Source organism: Micromys minutus (genome assembly GCF_963924665.1).
Source record: "Micromys minutus genome assembly, chromosome: 17".
NCBI classification, from domain to species: Eukaryota; Metazoa; Chordata; class Mammalia; order Rodentia; family Muridae; genus Micromys; species Micromys minutus.
In genome coordinates, this window is record NC_137952.1 from 1,880,265 (window position 1) to 1,894,821 (window position 14,557).

The following is a 14,557-nucleotide window of genomic DNA, read 5'->3' on the forward strand; positions in this document are numbered from 1 at the left end:
AGAGTGAACTTTTGCCAGAGAAGAGCTAGATATGTGAGTTTTGAAGAATTTTTATGGGCAGCAGTATATAGTTTATGTATAAACAGGGGTTCTGGTCAGGAACTCCAGAAGTCTAGAGGCTCTTCTGAAGAATGTTGATGTCCTTTGTCTTTTCACTACTTTCTTTCACAGAGGTACAGTGGGGTTTCCTCAACCACATCGCATGTAATGTGAGTATATAACTGATCACTGATTGAGTATATGTGCTCTTGCCATCTATAATTTGAAATGAAGCGCTAAGTATCAGTAGATCCCATATTTTTAAAAAGTTGCTTAATGGCCCCATGGTTTTGAAGGAATTCTGAGATTGAGCATCTGAATAGAATATCTAAAAGAGAAATTTTACTGCAAAATTTTCTGCCACGCTACAGCAGTTAAATCTGATTTTGTAGGCATAAGGAGACCATTGATTTGCATTTGGCTCCTGAATTTAAACAGTAGATGCCACACAGACAAAGCAAGGGAATTATCCCTTTAAGGCATGGGGCACCAGTGAGTTCTTCTGTCTGCAGAGGCTGCACAGCTCTAACACCTGATGCTTGCACTGGTTGGAGAAGGTCTAAACATGTTTGTTTTTTTAGAATATTGGCTTTCTTTGTAATCTGACGACCAGGGTCTATAGGGTGGAATTGTTTAGTAAAGAGGTATTGTCATTACTAGACTACTTCAGACTTTCTGCTTTCCAAATTTTAGTATTTATTAAATTTAAAGTGAAAGTTTGTTGTTCTGATTTATTTGTTTTTAGGATGGGGTCCCTTGTAGCCCAGGCAAGTGTCCAGTTTATACTAAGCTGAAGGTGATCCTCCTCCTTCTACTGAAAAACCCCCTCTTGCTTTAGCTGCAGTAACGCTATTTTGTGTTAGGCCCAGAACAGGCAAGAATGGAAAAATATTAAAACAAGAGTGAGCCAGAGGACAGTCCAGTCCCTGTCAAAACAAGATATCTGTAGTTGAAATGAAAGACCCCCGCTTAGCAACAGTAAATGCCATTTCTGTAAGGCTGTGCACACACGGGGCAGGCTAGGTCAGGGTCCCAGGTGGCCAAGCAAGATACTGGTGGGCGGCCAGCTTGCAATAGACAAAGAAAGGGAGACACTCAGACAAGCCCAGCTTTTAGATAAGCTGCAGCCCCCGACTGGTACCAAGAGTTGTGTCCTTAGAGCCATATTTCTGCCACAGTCCCTGCCAAACAAGATGTCTGCAGTTGACCACCTAGACCGGGGTAAAGACACAATATTTTGCCATACGTGCTGAGACAAGGACGAAAAACAGCACTCTGTCCCAGAGGAGGGACCAAGGCCACCCTTTCCGAAGAACTTGAGGCTTGTCCCCAGTTCACCCTAGTTTCATTTAAATTAACCAATTAAAACCCTGTTGCTATGCTTCTGCTTCTGTACCTTGCTTCTGTCCCCCAAGCCCTATAAAAAGGGGACTGCCCCTTTGTCCGGCGCACAAGTCCTCTGAGAGACTGTGTGCCCACAGGTACCTGTGTAAATAAACCTCCTGCTACTTGCATCCGAAGTGAGTGGTCTCGCTGCTCCTTGGGAGGGGTCTCTTCAGACGGAAGATACCCTCCGGGGGTCTTTCACTACCTCCCAAGTGCTGGAATTTTAGGCATGTGCCACCAGATCCACCTGAAGGTTCTTTTTCTCTTCTGGTTGATCTCTCTCATACTCCTTGACCACTTTTTACCCTAGAGTTTACTTTTATTGTTTTGTTTTCCTTGTTAGTAAACATCCGTGTGAAACAGAGAACCTCTTGAAAATATTCATAATACTAATCAGAAAGAACATTCATATACAATGTTAGGAGCTTAATAATCTTTTATTATTTCAGTGAGGTGTAGTTAGCACACTAAAGTGTGTAAGTCAATAAGCCTGTCCTGCACTCATGCTCTTTCTCATCCACATAGCCCCTCCTACATGCAGTGAGGTGTGTCCTCCAATCATGTCCCCCACAAGATCTTGTTGCCCAGGCTAGTCTCTAACTTTTGGTCATCCTCTAAGAACCAAAGGAGTAGCAGTAATTGCCTTGCCAGGCTGTCTTCCAAGGAATTTTATGTAAGTGTATTTTGGAATGGAATAGAAGTAGGAGAGCCTTTTCTTCAAAGGGTTTCTTCACAGGTGGTTAATATTTTAGATTGTTTCTCTCAGTATTATTTAGCCTTGGTTCCTACCTTTAAATTTTACCTACCTGCAGATTTTATGTATTACATGTAAAAATGATAAAGTGTGTGTGCATATACATATATATATATATATATATATATACACACATACACACACATATATATATATGAATGGTAAAACTTTATTTCAAAAGCTCAACTCAGAGCCTAGAGTTTATTAAACATGCTTTAGAACAGTAGGATAATTTGCTGTCTTAAAGAAAAATCTTAAGTTGGACATGTTGATACCTGCTTTTGCTAGCACTTGGAAGGTATGTGAGTTCCCAGACAGCCAGGGTTAAGTAGAGAGAAGTTACATTTTTCCTGTCTTAAAAAACACAATAACAACAACAAAAATCTTTTCTAGGAGCTGGAAAGATGGCTTAGTGGTTAAGCATTTACTGCTCTTGACAGAGGACCTGAATTCTATTCCTACCAACCATATTGGATAGCTTGGTTATAAGGGCCTAAACCCCAGCCCCAGGGGATTCAATGTCCTCTTCTGGCTCTTGTGGGCACTTGCACTCATGTGTATAAACCTTACAGTGGCATGCATGCATATGTCGCTACCATCTCCGACCAGCGTTCTTCTCAAAGCGGTTTATTCAGGAACCTTACCACACGCCAGTGAAACTCTATCTGTCTCTGTTTTTCCTTCTCTTTCTCTTTCTCCTGGCTCCGCCCCCAAGCGCAGTCCTATTATCCTCTCTCGACTCTACCTCCTCAGTCCATATTGCGTGGCTGCTGTTCATAGGTCCGTGTCTTCTGGCCTGATCTTGAGTTATGGGTGCGCCTGCACAGCTCGCTTGGTGGGCGTGGCTAATCTCGGGGGGGGGGGGGGGGCAGGAGGAAGTCAGGTGCTAGTCACAAGACTAGGCCAGAGTACAAGCGCCATCTTTGAACTGCGGCCACACCTGCTCTCCACATGCATACATATAATTAAATATTAGAAATAGAGGCTGGAGAGATGGTTTATCAATGAAGAGCTTTGGCCACTTTTTCAGAGGACCCTGGTTCAGATACCTACATGGTGGCTAACAACTCTATAACTCCACTTCCAGGAGTTTCTGATGCTGTCTTCTGCAGGCAACATATGTCGTATAGAATTACATGCAGACAAACCACCTTTACAACATAAAAAAGTAAAATTAAAAAAAAAAAGGTAAACTTAAAACAAAAAAACTTTTTAAAAAATTTATTTATTCATTTATTTAAAGATTATAAGTACACTGTAGCTGTTTTCAGACACACCAGAAGAGGGCATCAGATTTTATTACAGATGGTTGTGAGCCACCATGTGGTTGCTGGGGTTTGAATTCAGGACCTCTGGAAGAAGAGTCAGTGCTCTTAACCACTGAGCCATCTCTCCAGCCGGTAAACTTTTAAAAAGTTTAAAATGTTACTTATTTTGGAAGTGCTACTTCTTTTAGTCTTTTCCTTTTAGATTTCCTAAAATTTCTAAAAGTTTAAAATATTTTAAAATATTGGATTTGATTTTCTTATTATAGTTACTTCTGTGTGTATATACATGCATACGTGTCATTCACATTTGAGGAGGTTAGAGCACACTTTCTAAGAGTCAGTTTTCTTCATCTCCCATGTGGTCCTGGGGATTGAACTCAGTTGCCAGGCATTACTCTTAGCCATTGTGTCTGAGCTACATCCTCAGACCCTTGCATATTGGGTATTTTAATTTGTTGTTTTAGTTTTGAGACAGGGTCTCATATAGGCCAGGCTGGTCTTGTATTTATTCTGTAGCCACCATGGTTCTTGAGCCCCTCTCTGATCCTCTAACTTCACCTTCTAGAATCTGCAGATACTATGTATGTACAGTCATGCTCATATCTTATGGCTTTCTGGGTTCTGGGGGTGGGGTGTTGAGTGAGTTTGCTTGTTTGTTTGAGACAGAGTTTTTCTATGTATTTCCAGCTGTCCTGGAGCTAGCCATGTAGATCAGGATGGCTTTAAATGCAAGAAGATCCTCCTACTTTTGCCTCCTGAGTGCTGGAATTAAAGGCACACACTTTTTTTTTTTTTTGCTGGATTTTTTTGTTTTGTTTTTGACAAAGGGTCTCACTCTGTAGCCCAGCCTGGCCTCAAATTCAACAGCAGTTCTCCTGCCTTGGCCTTGTAATTAGTGGGACCACATATCTGAACCACTATGTGCAGCATAGCTTTTATTTATTTTATTTATTTGACAGGATCTCAAACACTGAGGCCCAGGCTGCTCATAACAGCCTTCTTGCCTCAGTCTTATTTACAATGGTAGGAGATCACAGATGTCAGCTACCATGTCTGACTTTTATTTTATTTTAAAATAATTTCAATTTGCAGAAAAAATTGCAAAAATAATAAAAAGAATTCTCATGGTCTTTACCTACATCCTCTAAATGCTTGCATTTTATAGCATCTGTTGTATTCTCTTGTTCTGCCTATATCTGAATGTGATTATTCTTTTATGGTTGACTACTGTTAATATTCATATCTTTATATTTGTTATTAAGTATTTTTTAAAATACTGAGTCATCTCACATTAGTTCAATAGAGAAGTGGCCTTTGGGCTTTTTAAAGATGTGCTGTTATTGGTGAAAGGCTTTTAAGTAGTCCTTGTGTATTTCATACACATGGTTACACATAAAGCACAAGCTACAGCATTTTCTTTCTGGTCTCCAGTAATTCAAGGTATCGTGGCCCTTGTATTTTACTCAGCCACTACTAGTATGGAGGATTAAATAGGCTAGCTGTTAGAGAAAAGAGGGCTTGTTTGTTTGTTGTCTTTTTTCTGTCAGAGTTTTGGTGGCTCTATAAAAGATTTCTACACTGGATTACAGGTCAAAAAGAAATGGCAATTAAAAGCCTGAACAAATTTGACTGAACCTTCTTTCAGCCTTTCCTGATTTCATATTATCAAATTGAGTGATAGATTATTAAATCAGGTCATGTTTGTGTGTGCCAGAGCAGAAGGGAGAGCACAGCTGCTACCCTAGTCCACTGTTCTCCATTCCTTCTCCTGCACGCACTTAGTACTAGGAGGGAGGATGCTTTGAGGATCCTAGGCACGCTAGTGATAATGTCTACTTACCTCATAACTCCGGCTCATTCTTTAATCCACATCTACTGGAGAAGCCTGTTTTAATTCGTTGCAGAGAATCTGTCTCATCAGTAATTTGTGTGTGTGGAGAAATGTTGCTTATCTGGATGGACTCTCTGGATTTCAAGTCTCTCTCTTGCTTGCACACACACACACGTGAATATAAACATTGGCTGGTCAGTCCTATTACATTGTCTGTTGGCACAAACCTTAACATTTTGATGCTATTCTGATTACAAGAAGTCTTCCTGATTAAAATAGAAAGTTAGGAACTGGAATATGCAAGTTATCAAATGGAGTCACTAAAACTGACATTGTCTAATCCAGATTGTTCTAAGTTTAGGAATCTTCTTTTAGCATTCCTGATAAACCTTTTTATTTCTCTTTGATCTCTGCCGCTGCCTTGACAGACTTGGTAGTGGGCAGTATTTGTTTCATAACTTATCCAGTTCATTTTCTACACAGTACCAAAGAAAGGCCTTCTGCTTTACTAAGCAGCTGTTTAGCGTAATTATGATTGAGCTCAGGAATACTCACCACCACTTGCAGAGCACTTCAGTACTGGGTTGAATAATCTAGGGTTCTAAAGTCAGGCAGCTGTTCCTAGACCTTGCCTCATTCTTCAGTTCTTACCCTGCTCTCAGGGAATGAGGTTATTAGGATGATATAGGTGAAATAGGTTGGTCAATGGGTTTTAAGTTTTATAGCTCAGAACAAAATGTTTTCGGATGTCAAAAATCCCAGCATTTTGGGACCAGGGACAAAAACATTTCTCATTCTGGGCCAGCATGGACTGTAAACCCTGTCTTAAACAAGGGGGAAAATGCTGTTGCAGAGGGGAGTTGACTAGAATAAGATATAATATACTGTATAATTTAAGAAACTGGAAACATTTTGACAGTTTTCAATATAAATGATAAAATAGTTGAGGAAATAAACATGTTTCACCTGTATGTTTTTATGTGACAGTTAAGAAACAGGTTTTGTGAAGAGGAAGTAAATGAGCTTTCTCAAAAACTGACTTCTCTTTCTTGTCTAGTTTGTGTTAATACTTCAGACTTTCCCAAACCATCACATTGTTTTGTATTTGAAAGACTTAGATATGCCATTAATTTTGTTGTGATGTTAGAAAAGAAAAAGAAACATGCTAGTTCATCTGTATCACATAATTTAAGATGTATCCCAACTTATGACACAGTGGAGTGTGAAAAAAAGTGTGTTTTAGAATTATGAAATATAGCATTTCTGCTGTTGCAAACAGTGATGTCACCAGAGAAGGTGTATTTTATCACCTTCTTTCCTTCTTCATTGGTATATTGTATTCTTTCTATTGAGTGCTCTTTGAAGTTGGCCATGTGGGCCACATCTCAGTAGTTTAATGGTTGCTTGTCCCAAGCAGGACAGGTAAAGTTAAGGTGCTGGGCGTCAATTGTTTCTGCCTTTGCTGTGACTGGAAACGCCATTGTCGGCTTGGATAGTTAGTACTGCCCACGACTACACCTGAAGCCAGCTGGTTTTAATAACACTGGATTTCTTAACTCAATTGGAAAAGAAGGGTAGCTGCTGTTCTTATCCTGCAGATCTGTTTAAGGAGCAATCTGGCAGGGAGCTGGAGACCTGCTCCTGGGAGAGCCAGGCAAGACGCTTCTGGAGAGGAATAATATGCAATTTTTTGTTTCTGAGACCACTTCCTTTGAGATGTGTTCTGCATTATGAGTTTGACTAGTTGCCAAGCAAATATATATGAATGAGCTGGGAAATAGTATAGTAGACCAGGAAGACCCTGGACCACACCTGCTTATTGGATGTGTTTTATTTAAATAACCTTTGCTGCATTTAAGTTTGCTAAAACTTAACCATAAAATCCAGATTTTGGCTATATACAATCAGACAAGCCGGCAATACTTAAAGTCCAGTTTGTAGCTTGGTAATAATTGGTTATGGCTGAGTGATAGGATTCCAGTCTTCCTGTTGGCTAGTATTTATTACTCACCATGGCTAGATGCAGTAGGCACTTGTTTCCTATCAAGCCTCTGGAGAGATTTGAAGCATTTGGGAGTTTAAACAGGCCTTTTGGGAATCCTTAATAGTTGTGTGCCATGGGTCCATGTACTTAAGTCTCTAGTTCTAGTGCTCTGTGTATGTAGTGATTCTTAAGGTCTTGTGGGTGTGCTGAGGCCTGGTACCCAGAAAACTGCCTAATAAAATGTGTGCTACTATCATTAGTCTGAATTTATGATGGGGCAGAATAATGAAAGGTTTTTGCAAATTATTAAGAGAATCCCAAGTGTACTCTTTCACATTAAGGGTGTGGGTAGAGCAGAAGGAGCAGATGAGGGTGTGCGGACTGTGATGGTGTGCAGGAGCCAGTGGCCAGGATAAGTGTATGACGGTCTCTCTGTATGCCTTCTTTTCCTCTTCTGTTGCTTCTAGCCTGTTTGTCTGCTGAAGGAGCTGGAAAGAGAAAAAAGATGTTTCTGCTGCATTTGCGTGTATTTCACTGAGCAGCATTCAGTGTAATACAATCGTCCTGTCCAGTATGGGAGCTCTGTAGCTCTTTACTTATTAATGTTTCTATATAATTAGATTGTTGGAAGGGTAACACCCCAAGATAATAGATGTGAGCTGTCTGTGAAGGGGGGTTTTATTTACCTCCCCCCATTTCTCTTATGATTGAGCTCTGAGTTGGTAATTGACAGGGATTATTGCCATCTTTTTAATCTCTGCTAGGAGGCTGCTGGAATCTTCCCTCATTTCATTATCCCGTTATGATGGAGCAGGATCCAGAGAGCACCCAATTTACCCAGACCCAGCGAGGTAAGGCCAAAGTGAGAAATGGCACTAGAAGGGGGGGAGGGGCAGCCTGGGGGTTACCAAATTATGGGAAGCCCCACCTGTGCCTCTCTGGTCCTGGTGCTCTTTTATTCACAGTGTTAAGGCAGATGTTTCAGGTGATTGGGGATTGTTGCAGGTAAGTGAACAGCTGCATCTCTGCTGACAGAAGATTATAATTGAGCTATTGTCCTTTGGGACTCACCATCTGTCAGTGGGTCACTAGGGTACCTGTAGAGGGCATAGGTATTCTTTCCTGCTACTGAAGAGGCTGTTGGCTGTCAGATGGGCAGCCAAAAGAAGAGCTTTTGAACATTTTATTTGTAGGAAAGATACTTAAAATTAAACAAATTTACCATATTAAAAGGGTAAAAAGAAAAAAAAAAGTCAAGCCAGATTTTAGACACTATCCAAAAGAAGAGACAAAGGAAGCATTATGGAATGAAGTTGTCATTTTACTGATGTGCTTGCTTTATTCTGTTTTAGAAGATATATGGAAGGTTATTGGCGAGAGAGAGAGAGAGAGAGAGAGAGAGAGAGAGAGAGAGAGAGAGAGAGAGAGAGAGAGAGAGAGAGAGAGAGGGAGGGAAGGAGAGGGAGAGGGAGAGGGAGAGAGGGAGAGAGAGAGAGATGCATATGTGTGGTGTGGGCACATACAGAGGCCAGATGAAGACTTTGGAGTCTTTCTCTGTTCGTTACATTATTTTCGTCGTCATCATCATCATCATCTTTCATTTTTGAGTCAGCATTTCTTGCTGAACTAGAAGCTTGCCATTGTATCTAGGCCTACCTGGGATCTGCCTTTCTGTACCTTACAGTGCTGGGCTCACAGCTACCTGGGTCATGCCCAGTGTTTACATGGGTGCTGGAGAGTTGCACACAGGCCCTTTAGCTTTTACAGCAAAATCTCTTATCCACCCAGCCAGATATTTTCCTAGGCCTGAAAGTTTTAAAAGTTGGGGGAAAAGATATTTTTTCCATTTGAACCTATGGAACAATCCTGAAGTTCCTAGTGCTGATGATGGTGCTGATAACAAACAAGGCTGGAACATTGATTTGTTGTATTACAGTGTTCATCAGTAAAGTGCAGCTTCCTATGATTGTCATCTCTGAATTTGAAGACTTTTTTTTAGATCTGAAAAGCTGACTTTACTATTTAAATAATATGAGAAAATGGTATAAGGAAAAGGATAATTTACAGTGGTAGATTAGGCAATTCAGAAGTATAGGCAAGGGGCTGGAGAGATGGCTCAGTGGTTAAGAGCACTGGCTGCTCTTCCAGAGGTCCTGAGTTCAAATCCCAGCAACCGCATGGTGGCTCACAACCATCTGTAATGGGATCTGATGCCTTCTTCTGGTGTGTCTGAAGACAGTGACAGTATACTCACTTAAAATAAATAAATCTTAAAAAAAGAAAAGGAAGTATAGTCCAGATAAAATGAAATGAGATTTAAGACTTTCCTGTTCACCTGGAAACATCTTTATAGGCCATCTTGGCTCCAGAGCTAGTCAGTGGTTTGTTGCCACAATCTTGTTGCAGCAGCGCACATTCTCGCCAAGATGGCAGTGGTGTTGTGTTTCCCATATCCCAGAAGTAGCAAATCCAAGGATCCAGACAATAGAGATGGGGACTTTAAAAACAGGCAATTCAGATGGTGATTGAAAAAGGGACCTTAATATTAGTTTCGAATTGTGTTGGGAAAACATATAAGTCTTTAAAAAGGGAAGGGGAAGTTTCACATTTTCAAGAACCATAAAATAGTCAATACAACTTTCTGCCATAAAGTTTCTTTTCAAGCCTGCTGTGGTAGTACACACCTTTAACTTCAGCACTTGGGAAGCAGAGGTAGGTAGATCTCTGAATTTGAGGCCAGCTTGATCTACATAGTGAGTTTCAGACAGCAGTAGGAATCTCATCCTCAGAAATTTTCTACTGGGAAACTTTAATGATTTGTGTCTGAGACTGGCCCAAATGTATAGCCTGAACTGCTCTAGCTCACTGTGTAGCTAGTGGAGGCTGGTCTCAAACCTGTGATGTATCTGCCTCCACCTCAGAATGTGGAGATTACAGATACTGTCCTTTCATGCAATCTGTTATTATTTCTACTCTGATTTCTTTGCTATTGAAAGGCTTCTTAAATACTTAAGATTTTCACTTGGACACTTCTTGGTTGTTTGATGGTCCTGCAGCTCCTCAGTAGGAGGGTATTTGTTACCATCTCCTCACGTGTTAACTGTCCTCTTAGTTGTGTCCTATATCATATGGATAGGGAAAGCTTGTGAGACATTTTCTAAAGCATGCAGAAACCTTCCTTTCCTCCTGGATACATAAGAGGGCACAACTTTGTCAGTACTCTCTCTTCCTTTATTTATTTTAACTACTGGTAACATAGTTTTACAGTTTAAGAAATTCCTATAATGTAATTAAACTACTAGGGGTTATGCAATGATGCTGTAGTTAAGTCTCTACACAAAAGGGTAGTTTGTATTTAGTATCATAGCAACAACACTATTTCTAACCCATTATCAGCAACAGTCTATTTTTCTATTTTCTGGTCATCCGTAGCTGAGAAATGGGTGCACTTATGTTCTCTTCCACATCAGTTCTCTTAAATTCTTTCCTGTTACATATTTTCTCCTCTAGTCTGATTTCTTTTAGTTTAATCCATGTTTAATTTCTGCTGGAAGATTTTAATATGTTAGGTAACAATAAGAACAACATGGAGACACTGACTTCTGCCCAAAGTTTGGTGTTTAGTGGTTGAATGCTTGGCAGCAGGTGTCCAAATGAGTAATGAAAGCACCATGAGTTGAACCTTTTGGAAAATAGTTAGTGTTGTCTGATTATTTTGGTCTAGGTTTTTGCTTCTGCATGTCCTTGCCCACCTACTGTACAAAGGTAATCTGGAGTCTGTGTGCTCAATGTAGCACATTATTTTAACACATAAACTTTTGAGTTCAATGATTACTAGCCAGCGCCTTGAGAATTCTATTTGATGACTGGCCCACAGGACAGCTTTAAGGACAGCCTCACGTCCTATTGCAATTGACTACAAGCCCTCTCTTAGCCTTGGAAGGTAGAACTCCTGAGAACAAAGTATCAGAGTTACTGGAAGTGGAACTGCAAGATGTTGCTGTTTTGGGGGTGCCTCTGTTACTACTATAAGTTGCCCAACTGACCTCAAATTTGCAAGTCTCCTAGCTGTAGTCCTTCATCCTCTTGAGTAGCTGAGATTACAGTCCCACGAGTGTGCCGAAGAATAAATACTTGTCTTTCATTTAGATACAACTATTCTAAGTCAGTTTTTAAGTATTCTCAATAAGACAAAACACACCTTCCCTTGTCACTATCCAAACATTATGAAAATGTAAAAATCTCCCATGTTTTTAACACTAGGTTTATGACTTGTTTTTTTTCCCCTTAAATACAGAAGTATATATCAGTATATATTTATCACTAACCCTTTCTCTACTTTAAAATTTTCTTTTAGAAGAGTTGCCTTATGAGTAAATGAGGATAATTGTTACACATACATACATCTTAAAATGTTGAGAGAGGGTCTCATATAGCTCAAGCTAGATGCAAACTTGAGTGGCTGAACCTTGAACTCCTGACCCACCTGCCTCTAGTTCCATAGTGCGGAGAGTATAAGCTTGTGTCACTGTGCCCAGCCAGTTTATTCTGTTTAATTGCTTCCTGGTGTTTCTTTGTGTGGAAATAATTTAGTTAATCTGTTGGTGTGTTTCTGGGTTGTTTCAAGAATTTCTACTGGTGACAGTGTTCAAATGAGCTTTCTCCTGTAATTTATATATCATTCATTTATGTTCTTATGTATTTCTGTGTGATACAGTCATCACTGTGAGTTCTTTAAAGTCTTACAGCTTGGCTTAGCAATCTCTTAACATTATTATATAAGACGTTTTCTGTTGTTTTCAGTTTATGGCCTCCAATTACAGAACAGTGTTGGAAAGATGGAAGGAAACCTTAAGAAGGGGAAGGAATGTGTAGAATTATGTTAGAAATTGTCAGAGAGCTAAGACGTGTCCTTTCAACTGGAGTCCAGACTGATAGTTTATTGAAACCCTAGCAAAGGAGATGTATTCTCTATTTCTCTAATTCTACAAATTGGAAATTCTTTTCCTATTAGATTTTTTATCCTCCCACGTACAAAGTGACTCTCAATCCCTAGCCTGATTTATTTATCCTGATTTATTTTCCATGCACAAATACCGATGATTATATGTGAGGGAGTGAGAAGATGCCTGTTTCAAAGAGACCCTAAGGAGCTAGGTGGAAACTGGGACTGTGTTTTGTTTGCTGAAGAAAGAAGTCCTGGTAGAGCGGGTGGATACTCTGGGTAGCTCTGTTAATCATCTAAGTGTTAAATCATCTTTTGCCCTGTTTTCTCATCTATAAAATGTCCAGACTTGATTACTAAGGTCTTTTTTATTTCTTAAACTTTGTGTATGGACGCTGAACAAGGAAGCTATTTAAGGACACCCTTAGAAGCTAAGCCAGGTTCTATAAGAGCCTGAGAAAGAAGAAAGGCCCAGTGCTAATCCTCTTGGGAAGGGGCCACTGTTGATCAGAAGATGACTGATGGTGACATGGCCTGTCTGCCTTATCACAGAGCAGAAGCAGTGGGGTGGGCTGGCTCACATTCTGCACACAAACCTCCTGGTGAGTTAAATGGTCTACAGTTTTCACATATCCAGAGCTATCTCAGCAGGGAGATGCCATGGGAAAATTGGCTTTGTCTATCTTTCACAGCATTCCCCACATTAGTGCTAGTTTGTGTTTGTCCATCTCTGTCTCTCTCAGATTATCTCCTGCTGCATACTACGCCCAGAGGATGATCCAGTATCTCTCAAGGAGAGACAGTATTCGCCAGCGCTCCATGCGCTACCAACAGAATCGGCTTCGTTCTTCCACCTCCTCTTCTTCCTCAGACAACCAGGGTCCATCAGTAGAGGGAACCGACTTGGAATTTGAGGACTTTGAGTAAGTATGTTCTCAGTTTGCTTTCTTCTTCCTCCTCCTCCCAGACTGAGAGTTCTTCTGAGTTGGCCACTATTTTTGTAGCAGTGGTGAGCATTCTTGCCTCCAACTCTTAAGTTATTATTTGTAAATAGCAAGCTGGGATGAGGACCAAAGGGCTTCAAGTGCCTGGAGCACTCCCATCTCTGGTGGTTGTGCTGCTGATTGAGCAGAGCCTTCGTGAAGAGACAGGTTGGAGTGGAGAAGGATGGCTGCTGCTCTTCTGGCCACATGTGCATCTCCTTGGTGGCGTGTGTGGTGGAATTGCTTTTCTTGGGCTATTTTCACAGGACAAAAGAAGCAGGCAGTTTGGTGCTTATTCTCTTAACCAGAGTAGAGGTGACAATTAGATTTCATTATAAGTATTAGATATCCTTGAGTAAACTGATTCCTTGAGATCTGACTCTCTTCCCTCAACTTAGCCTTCCTGTTTCTGACCCTACCTGTCAGATTAAGAAACTGGCTTGAGTGACTCTTTAATGCCAGTGACAGCTGCGGCCGATGGAGGAAGATGCAGCATCTCCTCTTCCTCCACTACCTTCTCTTCTTTTTCCTTTCTTTTCCTCTGTTGTTGAGTGAAGTGAGGACGAGGCTGAAGAGCAGGACCAGCCCCAGCTCCAGAGCCCATGCTTTCCAGCCCACTGCTGACTCTCACCTCTCACCAGTCTCTTCCTGACCTGCTGGCCATTTGCCATGCTCTCAGCCTGAAATTGAGTTTTCCTAGCTTGTATCAAATTAGACATTTGGCTTTTGTTTTGATTTTGTATTTTGTCATTTTTTAACATGCAAAAGAAAAAAGAAGAAGCATCCCCTTCCCCCTTTTGATGACTTTATTAGAATATTACAGTCTCCTCTGCCCTTCTTGACATGCCTTGGTAGATCTGGGATCTTAAGGGTTCTTACATATCCCTACCCATTTTCTTCTTGTCAGCTGCATGGACAGTTCTCCACAAGCTGTCTTGCAATAGAGCTATAGGATATATTTGATCTCTTTGCCAGAAAGAACCAAAGTAAAATGGAATAACCTTTGTGCCAGCTTGCCTTCCTGATGCTTATGGTAAACACATGAACATTTGAATCCTGAGAAGCAAAAGGAAGAACATACAGTGGTCTGGAAAAGATCTTAATGTTCAACAAATACAGGTTTAGCATGAAGCAGATGGAGCAGGAGTGTGCCAGTCCTGTCAGTAATCACTGAAGAAGAGCCCAGCACCTCTCTGACCCTCAGCACTCCCTTTTCTCTGTCTGTCTTCCTGGGTAAGATACCAAAAGTGAAGGGAGCCTATAGATGTCTATAATGATATACTTTATACTGGAGATGTAGTAATTTTTCTAGCACAAGGGTCCTTTTAAGGAAAGAGTTTAAACATACATGCCAATAGGGTTGAGTT

At 40.7% G+C, this 14,557-nt stretch overlaps 1 protein-coding gene across 4 annotated transcripts in view; it reads left to right on the forward strand.

The window, feature by feature from the left end:
• AMBRA1 (autophagy and beclin 1 regulator 1) overlaps nt 1–14,557 on the forward strand; it is a 181,781-nt gene that overhangs the window by 59,670 nt on the left and 107,554 nt on the right. For 2 of the 4 annotated variants that reach the window (XM_080931693.1, XM_080931695.1), the window contains 2 exons: nt 8,027–8,113; nt 12,951–13,130. In XM_080931693.1, coding sequence (XP_080787819.1) covers nt 8,027–8,113; nt 12,951–13,130 — 267 coding nt within the window. The remainder of the gene's footprint in view (nt 1–8,026; nt 8,114–12,950; nt 13,131–14,557) is intronic. The other 2 variants (XM_080931694.1, XM_080931696.1) reach the window with 2 other exon arrangements.